This window comes from Thamnophis elegans, chromosome 15 (genome assembly GCF_009769535.1).
Source record: "Thamnophis elegans isolate rThaEle1 chromosome 15, rThaEle1.pri, whole genome shotgun sequence".
Lineage (NCBI taxonomy): Eukaryota > Metazoa > Chordata > Lepidosauria > Squamata > Colubridae > Thamnophis > Thamnophis elegans.
In genome coordinates this window covers 43,717,013-43,731,738 of record NC_045555.1, presented here as the reverse complement: position 1 = coordinate 43,731,738, position 14,726 = coordinate 43,717,013, and the positions used below count along the sequence as shown (strand labels likewise).

At 43.6% G+C, this 14,726-nt stretch overlaps 1 protein-coding gene across 1 annotated transcript; it reads right to left on the bottom strand.

The window, feature by feature from the left end:
• Positions 1-10,169: 10,169 nt before the first annotated feature.
• Positions 10,170-11,438, bottom strand: CH25H (cholesterol 25-hydroxylase). The gene has a single exon (XM_032232327.1). It carries the CDS (start codon positions 11,425-11,427, stop codon positions 10,570-10,572), a length of 858 nt encoding a protein of 285 aa, XP_032088218.1. The 5' UTR covers positions 11,428-11,438; the 3' UTR covers positions 10,170-10,569.
• Positions 11,439-14,726: the final 3,288 nt, after the last annotated feature.

The following is a 14,726-nucleotide window of genomic DNA, read 5'->3' as shown; positions in this document are numbered from 1 at the left end:
AAACAACTATTACTTATTATAAACTGCAAAAAATTAACTTCTCAAGAGCTGTGTACTTGAAGCACTAAGCTGTGAGGTTCCCTGTTGCAAGATAAGTTGAGGAGAATCATAAAATATAATATTGATGATAATTTCTTAGCACCTAGGAACACATGCCAGTCTTACCTCATTTTGGATGTTCCACTAGTCTTTCATTTAGTGTTTATGGTTCTTCTGTTCTAACCAGTGGTGGGTTTCAAAAATTGTTCGAACCTACTCTGTGGGTGTGGCCTCCTTTGTGGGAATGGCTTGACACCCCATGTGACCGGATGGGAGTGGCTTCCCGCCCATGTGACCGGATATGAAGATGCCGACGACACTTGTCAGAACCATCTTAAATGACCTCACACACAGCACTGGCATGCATAAGAATAGGATGTAAACTTGTTTTTTAAAAGGCGTCTTTGGTTTGCGTTAAAACAACTTCAACACACGCAATGTTCTGATTGCACCACAAACGCAGTAGTCATCCTTACCTTTCACAGAGGCACTGAGTTGTATAAATATGAGCATGATAGTGTAGAATAATCCTATCCAAGGACCAGTGGTGGGTTTCAAAAACTTTTGGAACCTCTTCTGTAGGTGTGGCCTGCTTTCTGGGTCCACTGGTGGAACCTCTTCTAACCGGTTCGGTAGATTTGACGAACCGGCTCTACCGAATAGGTGCGAACTGGTAGGAACCTATCTCTGGTTCTAACCCAAACCAAAAGTTCTTTTTTTAAAAGCAGATTTTTTAATTGTTTTTCCTCTATAACATCTTACAATCATCACATTAACATTGTTATGTCATCATACCTGTATATATCAATCTTATATTGCTTCTATATTTATATACATTCATCTACAGTTCTATACATTTCTCTGTTTTTTCTTGGCTGAATTAACTGTGTTCCTGTTATGCAACCATTTATACCAGTTATCCCAAATTTCATAGTATTCAAACTCTTCTTTGTCCTTTAACCTTTATGTTAACTTGTCCATTTCTGCACAATCTAAAATTTTCTGAATCACTAATTCATCTGGGGGAATATTACTTTGTTTCCAGAATTGGGCAAATGTTCTTCTAGCTGTAGTCAACAGCTGTATTAGTATGTATTTAAACAGCATACAAACCGGAACTCTTTCTGCTGGGAATAACCAAGGGGAAATATAGAAAGAAAATTAAATACCAAACCAAAAATTCTTACATTCAGCAAATCAGCTGCATTATGCATCTTAAACCATAACTGATCATAGTAATTTTATCTAGCCAGGTGCAGTGGTTAAATGCAGCACTGCAGGCTACTTCAGCTGACTGCAGTTCTGCAGTTCAGCTGTTCAAATCTCACCGGCTCAAGGTTGACTCAGCCTTCCATCCTTCCGAGGTGGGTGAAATGAGGACCCGGATTGTTGTTGGGGGCGATATGCTGACTCTGTAAACCGCTTAGAGAGGGCTGAAAGCCCTATGAAGCGGTCTATAAGTCTAACTGCTATTGCTATCGCTATTGTAACGGCTGCGGTATCCCAGGCTCATGTGATCCCCTTTTGGGTGACGTTCTGAGAAGCAAAATCAATGGGGACTCCAGATTCACTTAATAGCCATGTTGCTAACTTAAGAAGTGTAGTAATTCATTTAACAACTGTGGCGAGAAAGGTCGTAATATGAAATCAACTTAACAATTGTCTTGCTTAGCTATCAAAATGTTGGCCTCAATTGGGATTGTACATTGAGGGCTCCATGCAATGGGTAGCATGTAGACTGTTGCATGAAATTAATGCTTGGTTTTTTTTAAAAAAAGAACACAAATTGGTGTGCCTAAAAGCATGCCTTCTGCCTACTTTTTATATCAAAATGATAGTTGTGTATGTCAGGAAAAGCACAAATGTTGCACGCAATGAGAATAGGGTATTTCCAACGTATATATAGTAAACCAGATGAGAAAGAATAGTGAATGTAGATTAAAAACAAAACTGAGTAACTATTACAAAAGAAGAACATGCAGGTGATTTTTAAGCATACAGAGGGAATTAATAAGGGCATAATTGCAAAATAAACATACATAGGAGGAATACATGGGTCAAATGGAAGGGGAAGTTTATAGAACAAATGGTGACCTTTGAAGTGGTTTATGGAAGTGGTGGAAGCAAGCATGAACTAGAAAGATTTGGAGGAGTACAATGAAAGGTATTGATGTCAACCTGATTTAGCTTTATTTCCTTTTCTTTTCCTTATCTCACAACTAATTTCTTTATATATTTTTACCCCTTCTCTACTCTTTGAACAATGTTGCTTATGCCAAAAGGGGAAAGTCTCATGCATGGGTGGGTTCCAGCAGTTGCTACTACCGGTTTGCCCACACACGCTCTTTGATGTGCACTGTGCATGCATGCGCAATGCAATAAAAATTGCTCTGTGCATGCGCAAAAGCAAAAAAAAATGATGGTGGCGCCTATTTCAGTGCTGGGAGAACCGGTTCAGGGGTGTGGGAGGTTCCAGTGACCCAAGCCACCAAACCGAATCGGTCCGAACTGGCAGGAACCCACAACTGGTCTTGTGCAGATGGATAGCTGAGGAGACAGGCTATAATTACGTCGCATCCAAAGCTCAGAGGTCCTGGATTGTTACAGACTCTTTGTAGATAGCAGGAGTCATGTACAACATGCAATGCAATAACTGGAACAACCACTATGTAGCTGGAGAAATTAAAGAGTTTGCATCATGTCTTCTGACTTCTAGTTGTCAGACAGAAGATAGGCAGAAGACTGGCAGAATGCATCCATGAACTCAAACCAGCCATCAGAAGTCATAATGCAAACTCTTTAATTTCACAACTCATAGACAGAGTTAACTATAGTTTCAATTGGGAAAATGTGTCCATCCTAGACCAAGCCATGGCCAAACACAGCAGGGAATTTCTAGAAGCCTGGGACTCTGACAAATTAGCCATCAATAGACACATAGATACTTACAATACAAAAAAGGAAACAAGGCGTGGCACTAATTCTGCTCTTTTCACTTTCTTCGTGGGGAAGTGCAGGAAACGGCAACAATAAAAAAGAAAGTCCAAATCCGTGACTATGTGTACTTTGTGGAAAGGTAAACATGCACAGATTTTTAAGTTGAAAACAGATAGGGATTTTCCCAGCAGGGTAAGGAGCAAGAACAAGTCACAATTGTTCAAATAGAACGGAAAAGCAGAGACAAGATACATCTTTCATCTCCCCTTGAATTGAATTTTCCCCTTGAATTGGAGAAAGGACACTTTTGTAATGTTCAGTGAAAATGTGAAGAAGGCCAAACCACATAGGCACGAGATTTCCATGGTTCCACACGTTTCCTTTTAACTAATTCAAGCAGCACACAGAGGTATTATTACTAAGGAGTCCTTGGTGCTCTCTGTTCATTACCCAAACTAGCTAACATCATCAGTGCTAGTAAGGAACAGTTTGCTGCCAAATGCATTATTATTATAATCCATGTAAACAAAGGGACACAGTGGCTCAGTGGCTAAGACCCTGAGCTTGTCTTAGCGTCTTAGAAAGGTCGGCAGCTCGGCGGCTCGAATCCCTAGCACCCCGTAACCGAGTGAGCTCCCGTTACTTGTCCCAGCTTCTGCCAACCTAGCAGTTTGAAAGCATGTGAAAATGCAAGTAGAAAAATAGGAACCACCTTTGGTGGGAAGGTAACAGCCTTCTGTGCGCCTTCGGCATTTAGTCATGCCGGCCACATGACAATTGATATGTCTTTGGACAGTGCTGACTCTTCGGCTTTGAAACGGAGATGAGCACCGCCCCCTAGAGCCAGGAACGACTAGCACAAATGTGCGAGTGGAACCTTTATCTAATGTAAACAAACAGTTTGAATATTAAATTCCAGGCATGTTCTCTTCTCTGTTGATAATGCTAATTTCCCTGAGCCTGGGATACAGAAGCCTCCATATTGTATAAAGTTAATTACAATCTCCTGTTGATTGTATCAGCTGCTCATGGAGCAATAGTTCCTCTCAGACTAAGGTGTCATCTACTACTGTGAGCTGCTTCTACTTAGCATTCATATTATCATGAAAGATGCTTATCAGCTGATGAAATCCAAAGCTCCACTTCTTCCCACTCCCTTTGGCTTTCTGTCCCTAGAAGTGGCAAAAATGAAATTGTACACTGCAACTCAAAAGAATGAGCCTCTCTGTTGGTATCTCTGCTTCTCTGGAATTGGTTGGTCCAGTGTTTCTCAACCTTGACCACTTTAAGCTGTGTGGACTTCAACTTCCAGAATTCCCCAGCCAGTCATTCTGGGAGTTGAGGTCCACACAGCTTAAAGTGGCCAAGCTTGAGAAACACTGGCTGAGCCCAAGGAATAAGGACAATCCAGTCCTATTAGTATTTCAGAGGGCAATGGAGATGTAGCTCTCGGTTCACCAACAAATGCGCAATAGAGATATGCGCGCCGACAAAACCGTGACGGACAAATGAGTGCCGTCAAAATTGCTAATTGATTTTCGACAAATGCACGATGACAAAATCGTGCCAGTGCGTAACCCTAACCCTAACAGTATTTTTTTTGATTTTATTGTGCTTGTCATCGCGCTTTTGTCGTCGCGATTTTATGGTCGTGAATTTGTCGACGCGATTTTGACGTTGCGTTTTAATCGGAGCTATTTTGTCGGCGCGCATATGTCTATCGCGCAATTTTTTGGGTCACGGTAACTCTCTATATGGCCTTCAAGAATAGGACAGAAGATTGAATACTCCTCCTGAGGAATCGGCTTCAGGAGGTGGAGTGAGATAAGAAAGCAGGCTGTTGATTACGAAATATTTTTGTTTATGATATATTATGCTTGTAATATTACTCGTAAATGCCATATGGATAGATTTTAAGCCTCCCAGGCTGATTGGAGCAGCCTAAAAGCATAGATGTTGTAAGTGAAGTAGTCCTTGGTTTACAACACTTCATTTAGTAACCAAAGTTACAATAGTACTGAAAAAAAATTGACTTATGGCTGCTTTTCACACTTACAATAGAGGTGGGTTGCCAATTTTTTTTATTACCAGTTCAGGCGTGCTCCCGCCCGCGCGTGATGCATCTGTGCATGCGCAGAAGCTTCCAGGCAAGTGGGCGGAGCCTCCCGCCGCTGCTGCTACCGATTCGGCCGATCTGGGCCAAACCAGCAGCAACTCATCTCTGACTTACAACCGTTTCAGCATCCCCATGGTCATGTGATCAAAATTCAGACGCTTGGCAGCTGAGTCCTATTTATGATAGTTGTTGTATTCTGAGATCATGTGATTCCCTTTTGTGACTTTCTGGCAAGCAAAGTCAATGGAGCAGCCAGATCCATTTAACAACTGCATTGCTAAACTTAACAGCTGCAGTCATTCACTTAGCAACAGTGGCAGGAAAGGCTGTAAAGTGGGACAAAACTCATTTAGCGTCTGTCTCACTCCCCAACAGAAATTTCAGCCTCAAACTGTGGTCCTAAGTCAAGGACTTAGAAGGAAGTTGCAATGTTACAAAACGTCAAAAAGACCTGGTGGTTTTTCAGCCACGCTTATCCGTAATAGGATCTAGATTTCGTGTCATCTCACCATTACAACTGTGGGCCCGTCATTCTTTCTCAGTTTTACCTCACAGCATTGCTGGAAATATCCACAAGTCCATCTTCTGACAGGAAAGGCAGGGTCAAAAGTAATATATACGTAATCACCTCAGTAATGCATTTCTTCACTTATAATTATAAGACTGTAGAGATCCAGACAGGCTGGGAAATGTCCTCTTTTGGTGGCCAGGCATAACTGAAATATTTGAACTAAAACACAAATTGTCTAAATTTCTGATCCCTTTTAAGCTTGAGGCACAGATTGAAGGATCCCTCGCAGCTCCTAGCATCAGTAATCAACGGATGTCTTGAAAGCCCACGCATATTGATTGACGTGAAACAGGTTAATGATATGCAAAGCTGGCAAAACATCTAACCTTCTCCAAACTAAGCTTCTTTGGTTTATAGATGTTGTAATAATAGTATGTATGTTGGTTTAGAAAGTCAGGAGCCTCCAAACGCATTAGATTAGGCTTCCTAGGGAAAGCAATTTGTTGGTTCCCCGACAAAAGGGCGAATGACAAAAGCGCGCCCGACTAAACCGCGGTGACAAAACCGTGAGTTCTAAAGCGCGCCGATGAATGAGCACTGAAGTGCGGCGACAACAGCGGGGCGACAGAAGCGCGCTGTAAACCTAACCCTAACTCTAACCCTAACCCTAACCCTAAACCTAAACCTAAACCTAAACCTAAACCTAACCCTAACCCTAACCCTAACCCTAACCCTAACCCTAACCCTAACCCTAACCCTAACCCTAACCCTAAATCTAACCCTAACCCTAACCTTAAACCTAACCCTAACCCTAACCCTAACCCTAAACCTAACCCTAAACCTAACCCTAAACCTAACCCTAAACCTAACCCTAACCCTAACCCTAACCCTAAACCTAACCCTAAACCTAACCCTAAACCTAACCCTAAACCTAACCCTAAACCTAACCCTAACCCTAACCCAAACCTAAACCTAAACCTAAACCTAACCCTAAACCTAACCCTAACCCTAACCCTAACCCTAACCCTAACCCTAACCCTAACCCTAACCCTAACCCTAACCCTAACCCAAACCTAAACCTAAACCTAAACCTAAACCTAACCTTAAACCTAACCCGAAACCTAACCCGAAACCTAACCCGAAACCTAATCCTTACCTTAACTTAAATCATGCTTCTGTCGCAGCGTTGTTGTCTCTGCGTTGATGATGTTGCATTGATGATGTCACGGTTTTAGCGCCACGGTTTTGTTGGCGCGCTTTTGTCGTGCGCGCATTTGTCGGGTCACGCAATTTGTTCTGTTCTAATTCTAACACATCCCTAACTTCATAGGCTGATGTTGTAAGTTGTCCATCTTCTGTAATCATGTCTTTCTACCTGGACGTTTTAGGAATTAAGAGATTCTGGGGGAAAAGGTGTATTCTGCAGTGCATCCCACCACAGCAGCAATGGGCAATGTAAAGACATTTATGCAGACCCTGCCTCATTTCGTAGTCACTAAAGCCTTCTAAAAGTACAGCATGGAATTCATCAAGTTTGCCATTTTCAGATGGCATAATTTTTTTTGTGAGTTTATCAAACAGCTCCAAGTTCTCTACTGAAATATTGCTCTACTCCAAGGGTGTCAAATTCAAGGCCCACAGGCCGTATCCAACCCTTGGGGGTACTTAGATCTGGCTTGCTGCCCTGGAAACAGCGAAGGATAGGCCTGGCCTGTGGTGCCTCTGCCAAATAAAATGGGGCTCATGAGGCCCATATGTGCACACACGTTCGTGTACACACACACATACACACACACGGATAGAATCAAGATCCAGTGAAGTGTTAATACCACTTTATAATGCCTTGGAAAGGCCACACTTGGAATACTGCATTCAGTTTTGGTCGCCACGATATAGAAAAGATGTGGAGACTCTAGAAAGTGTGCAGAGAAGAGCAGCAAAGATGATTAGGGGACTGGAGGCTAAAACATATGAAGAACGGTTGCAGGAACTGGGTGTGTCTAGTTTAATAGAAAGAAGGACCAAGGGTGACACGATAGCATCTTCCAATATCTCAGGGGTTGCCACAAAGAAGAGGGAGTCAAACTATTTTCCTAGGCACCTGAGGGCAGGACAAGAAGCAATGGGTGGAAACTAATCAAGGAGAGAAGCAACTTAGAACTGAGGAGAAATTTCCTGACAGTTAGAACAATTGATCAGTGGAACAATTTGCCTCCAGAAGTTGTGAATGCTCCAACACTGGAGGGTTTTAAGAAGATGTTGGATAACCATTTGTCTGAAATGGTATAGGATTTCCTGCCTAGACAGCGGGTTGGACTAGAAGACCTCAAAGGTCCCTTCCAACTCTGTTATTCTGTTCGTTATACATACACCGAGCTCCATTTTTGCTGGCAGAGAGCCACAGGAGACTGCTGTGGCCAAAAACGGAGCTCGGGAACCCGTTTTTGCTGACAGAGGGCTCAGGCCATCCCAGGCAGCCTCAACACAAGTGAGATCAAGCTGGCCATGCCCACCCTTGCCATGCCAATCCCGGCTCCCGAGGTCAAACGTAACCCTGATGTGGCTCTCAATGAAATCGTGTTTGACACCCCTGCTCTGTTCTGTCTTCATGATGTATACCACACCCCTCGCATAGCCCTTCAGCCCACCAAAATGACATGATGTCTATACTATATGTATATGTGCATACGTGTATGTGTGTAACCGTTTTACTATCCTTGCTATAGACCTATAATGGCGAACCTATGGCATGCATGCCACATGTGGCACACGGAGCCATTTGTCAGGGCACGCGAGCCGTTGCCCCTTTAGCTCCAGCGCGCATGTACGCACTGGCCAGCTGAGTTCGGCCTTCTAGTGTAGACAAGAGAGCCGAGGTGGCGCAGTGGTTAGAGTGCAGTACTGCAGGCTACTTCAGCTGATTGCAGTTCAGCAGTTCAGCTGTTCAAATCTCACCGGCTCAAGGTTGACTCAGCCTTCCATCCTTCCGAGGTGGGTGAAATGAGGACCCGGATTGTTGTTGGGGGTGATATGCTGACTCTGTAAACCGCTTAGAGAGGGCTGAAAGCCCTATGAAGCGGTATATAAGTCTAACTGCTATTGCTATTGCTCATAACCATCTACATGGCAGTCCAAAGGGATATAAATAAAGCCTACAATTCAATGGCTGTAGAAAGTTCTTTTCTAAACTCAAACCAAGACAGAAATCTAGAACCCAAATTGCAACATTGTTCTCTGTTCTAGGGACCATTATATGAAAAGAATACTCCAGAATCTTTTTTTTTTAAATATAGAACAAGGTAAATTTAAATTACATTTATTATCTTCTGGTGTGTGTCTCTGTAATCATGTAGTCATTTGTGAAAATTGTGATACAGGGAAATTCCCAGTACTTTCTCATGTTCTGTTAATGTAGAACTTGTTTTTCTACAATATTTTTAGCTAGTGCATCACCACACTATAGAATTTGGAATTTAAATTTTTCTAGTGAAACGTCAAATCTTGCTGAGAAAACTTTGGGATGATTGTACTGTATATACAGATAGTCCTTGAGTTATCACCACAATTGAGCCCGAAATATATGTTGCTAACCGTGAAACTTTTGCTAAGTGAGTTTTGCCCTATTTTACAACCTTTCTTGCCCCAGTTGTTAAGTGAATCGTTGTAGTAATTAAGTTAATAACATGGTTGTTAAGTGAATCTGGCTTCCCCGTTGACTTTTCTAGCCAGAAGATCATGACCCGGGGACACTGCAACCGTCATAAATACGAGTCAGTTGCCAAGCATTAATTTTGATCATGCGACCATGGGGATGCTGCAATAGGAGTGTGAAAAATGGTCATAAGTCACTTTTTTTCAAGGCCATTTTAACTAAATGAACTGTTGTAAGTGAAGGAATATCTGTATACTAGTGGTAACACATCATTATGTAGGCACTTAGGAACTTAGGAACAAGGATTTGGGGATTTGATCCTTCATCTAACCCCATCCCAGAAAACACTATCCATATTTTGCCCTAGAAATATATTATATTTGGTACTTGTGTGTAGCATTTTGAATGCATTATGTCAAAAATAAAAGAGAGGGGAACTGTTGCAAAATAAGGTGATAAGAATTCTAGAGGGATAAACAACATTGTTCTCTGTTCTAGAGACCATTATATGAAAAGAATACTCCAGAATCTTTTTAAAAAAATATAGAACTATTGCAAAATAAGGTGATAAGAATTCTAGAGGGATAAACTGTCAGAAGCAGAAGGAGGGATACTATAATTCTTACTCCTGCTTTCCTGCAAAACAGAAATCCCCAAGATGCAAAGATTCAAGTCTTTTCCTTCTCCGATATCGCAGTTCTTTATCTGAAAAAGGTGGGCTTTTTTATAAACTCACACACATACACAAATGGCCTCATATTCTTAGCCAATTAACAGACTGATCACCCACTTTAACCCATTCTAGTGTTTTCACAAAGTGCATGGGACAACAGAAATAGAATAATGTCAAATTTTGGTTTATTTCACCCATATAAAAATTAGATATATATATAAATATAAGTTAAATTTCACAGCACAAAGATCACTGCTACTTTCAGGTTAGCAAATGAATAGAAATGTTTATAAAAAGAAGCCTTCAATGTGAAGATGAGACAAATTCCACAGGAATTACATTATGTAACGTATAATAATATAAATATGTATCTTCAGCCAGCAATATCATATATATCTATGGCAATTTTTCTTAGCAGCTTCATAAAAGTACTGATGCCATCACAAAAAAACAAAAATACGTTCTTCTCTCTTTCACACCGTTTTGTGTCATTGCAATCAAACCCCAAAGTATAAATATTAAGATCTGAATAAATATATTTGCATAAATAAGTTCAGTGCAAATTTCCTCCCTTCGTTTTCACACCAGAGCTTCCAAAATATCGACTCCGGGAAGGATAAAGTGAAAGATGAGGATACAAATTAATCTTGGTTGCCCTTGACTTTCCTTGGCTTCGCAGAGTGACTGAGAGTCCCAAATAACCGGTCCCAGTGCGTAAAGTAAGGCGCATAGTTGAACTTGAACTTCAGGTGGTGGAGATCATGGTGAGGTGCTCCCCCGTACAGGCCAAAAGGCACCAGTCTGTGGGTTGACCAGGGCAGGTCATAGCCAGAATGGTCTTCTACGGACAACCAGATGTTGACTATGAAGAAGGTCATTTCCGTCAACGGATGACACCTCAACAGCATTGGACCAACCACGGTGAAAAAACCCAGCCACACCAGCTCCCAAACGCTGGCATACTGCGTGGTGAGAGCGAAGGTAGAGATGTGCTTGTGATGGACCTTGTGGAAGTTCTTGTACAGCCATGGCACCTTGTGGTGGAGCAGATGCCACAAGAAGGACAAGAAGTCGAAGAGCAGCAAGCAAGCAGCCACCTGCAGGAGAAGCGTTGGCACCTCGGGAGCCATGCGCGGCAGGCTGACGGGTCTCCAGTACCAATGCGCCACAGTCACCGGGAAGATGAAGACGACGTGGTGATAGATGCTCTGGGCCAGGCAAAGCCATGCCATCTGCGGCGTGGGCGAGCTCTGCGGCTGGATTTTGTACCTCCTCAAGAAGGGGAGCCAAGGGCTGAGCAAATCCAGCGCCACGAAAGGCGAGCAGAAAGCGGTGTAGACGGCGAAGTTGAAGAGCGCCGGGAAGAGCGGAGACTTCAGCAAGCCCTCGCGCCTTAGGACCGAGTCCCAGACAGGCTGCAGGGCCGGCGGGTCGGGCAAGCCGTGGGGCTGGTTGCAAAAAAGCAGCCCGCTGCTCCCGTTGTGTGTGTGGGTTTCCATTGTGTGCTGCGCCCTGGCTGTGCTCTTTGCGTACTGGAGCTGCTCTGATGCGCGCAGCGCCTTTTATTCTGTTCCCGCGGGTGACGTAACGAAAAGAAAACTTCCCGCAAACAATCAGTTGAGTTCCTTTTTCCTCTTGAAGAGGGACGAGGGTGAGGAAATTCCCTTCTCTTCTTCCAAATGTTTACCCTTGGGTGAGCTGTTCCTTCGCCGGCCCGCCCTCTTCCTTTCTTCTTCTTGCAACAGATTGGATTTGGGAAGCTGAAAAGCAGGTAGCAATAGCAATAGCAATAGCAGTTAGACTTATATACCGCTTCATAGGGCTTTCAGCCCTTTCTAAGCGGTTTCCAGAGTCAGCATATCGCCCCCAACAATCCGATAGATAGATAGATAGATAGATAGATAGATAGATAGATAGATAGATAGATAGATAGCAATAGCAATAGCAGTTAGACTTATATACCGCTTCATAGGGCTTTCAGCCCTCTCTAAGCGGTTTCCAGAGTCAGCATATCGCCCCCAACAATCCGATAGATAGATAGATAGATAGATAGATAGAAATAGCAATAGCAGTTAGACTTATATACCGCTTCATAGGGCTTTCAGCCCTCTCTAAGCGGTTTCCAGAGTCAGCATATCGCCCCCAACAATCCGATAGATAGATAGATAGATAGATAGATAGATAGATAGATAGATAGATAGATAGATAGATAGATAGATAGAAATAGCAATAGCAATAGCAGTTAGACTTATATACCGCTTCATAGGGCTTTCAGCCCTCTCTAGGTGGTTTACAGAGTCAGCATATCGCCCCCAACAATCCGATAGATAGATAGATAGATAGATAGATAGATAGATAGATAGATAGCAATAGCAATAGCAGTTAGACTTATATACCGCTTCATAGGGCTTTCAGCCCTCTCTAAGCGGTTTACAGAGTCAGCATATCGCCCCCAACAATCCGATAGATAGATAGATAGATAGATAGATAGATAGATAGATAGATAGCAATAGCAATAGCAATAGCAATAGCAATAGCAATAGCAGTTAGACTTATATACCGCTTCATAAGGCTTTCGGCCCTCTCTAAGTGGTTTACAGAGTCAGCATATCACCCCCAACAACAATCCGGGTCCTCATTTCACCCACCTCGGAAGGATGGAAGGCTGAATCAACCTTGAGCCGGTGAGATTAGAACCGCTGAACTGCAGATAACAGTCAGCTGAAGCGGCCTGCAGTACTGCACCCTAACCACTGTGCCACCTCGGCTCATAGAGGTAGAGGAAAGGATGGCACAGGAACGACGCTGAAAAGAATTTTGTTACTGGCCTTTGAACGTTCCTATGTAAGAAACTAAAAAAAAGAAAAGATGTGGTTTTCAGAGCATGGGAAAAAACAACAGTACTGCAATCAAATAATGATTTATGGGGACATGTGGGGGTTCCACAAGCTTCCCACCCTGATCAACTTGTCCTTCCATGAGATCAAGCCAAACAATGACAAACCACATGGAACCATATCATTGAGGTGTCCCGCCCCATTCCAAACCCAGCCAAAAGGGCCATTTCTCTCGAGGAACAAGGACAGTCTTGCATTCTACATTCTAGCAATAGCAATAGCAGTTAGACTTATATACCGCTTCATAGGGCTTTCAGCCCTCTCTAAGCGGTTTACAGAGTCGGCATCTCGCCCCCACAGTCTGGGTCCTCATTTCACCCACCTCGGAAGGATGGAAGGCTGAGTCAACCTTTGAGCCGGTGAGATTTGAACCGCCGAACTGCAGATAGCAGTCAGCTGAAGTGGCCTGCAGTGCTGCACTCTACCCAGTGCGCCACTCAGAAGAGAAATGGGGAGTTAAAGATCACAATCTAGCTTTATGATAAATATCTGTGTATTTTCTTTCTTTCTTTTTAAAGAATACCATCCGAATGCTTCTGCTTTGGTTTCTGAGGATACAGATTAACAGAGTTAGCAGTTAGCAATAGCAGTTAGACTTATATACCGCTTCATAGGGCTTTCAGCCCTCTCTAAGCGGTTTACAGAGTCAGCATATCGCCCCCAACAACAATCCAGGTCCTCATTTTACCCACCTCGGAAGGATGGAAGGCTGAGTCAACCCTGAGCCGGTGAGATTAGAACAGCCGAACTGCAGAACTGCAGTCAGCTGAAGTAGCCTGCAGTGCTGCATTTAACCACTGCGCCACCTCGGCTCAGTTGGAGGGGGACCTTGTAGGTCATCTAGTCCAACCCCCTGCCCAAACAGGAGACCCTACACCAATGATGGCTAACCTTTTCCGGACCAAGTGCCCAAAGCACATGCACACCCAAACCCTCAAAATGCAATGCGCACACAGCTCCTGTACATACACCCCTGCACATGTGTGTGTGTGTCCCACATGTCCCTCTGTGCATGCATGGCAGAGACCCGATCACCGGTGGGAGGAGCGCACGTATACATGGCAGAGCTGAACCAGAGCGATGGCTCATGTACCCACAGAGAGGGCACCGTGTACCATGTGTGCCATAGATTCGCCATCACAGCCCTCCACCATTTCCGACAGATTGGCAGTCCAATCTCTTCTTGAAAGCCTCCAGCGAGATGAAGCTGCCACAACTTCCGAAAGTGAGCTGTTCCATTGCTGGATTGGTCTTCGGATACGCTTCAAGGCGCTAGTCGTCACTTATAAAGCCCTTCATGGTATTGGACCTGGGTACTTGAGAGACCGCCTGCTGCCAATTACCTCCAACAGACCGATTAGATCCCACAGATTAGGCCTCCTCCGAATTCCATCCACTGGCCAATGCCGATTGGCTACCACCCAGAGGAGGGCCTTCTCTGTGGCTGCTCCGACCCTCTGGAACGAGCTCCCCGTGGAGATTTGGACCCTCACCACCTCCAGGCTTTCTGCAAAGCCTTAAAAATCCTGGCTGTTCCGACAGGCCTGGGGCTGATGAGTTCCTGTCCCCGCTCGAATGGTGTAGCTGTTGATTGTTTTTAAAATTGTGGTGTTGTGTTGTCTGTTGCCTTTCTTTTTTTCCTGTTTGTTCCCCCCCTCCCCCTTGACTTGGTTTGTGAGTCGCCCTGAGTCCCTTTGGGGAATAGGGCGGCATAGAAATACAATAAAATCGAAATCGGATTGTTCTCCCTATCAGAAAATTTCTCCTTATTTCCAGCTTGAATCTCTTTTTGTTCTTGACAGGATTAGACCAGGGAAGGAGTTTTAAAAATGTGAATGCAGAGCAGGAGTTTCTTCTCTGGAGCTCTTATTAAATCTTTTTAAATACACATTCGGGTTAGC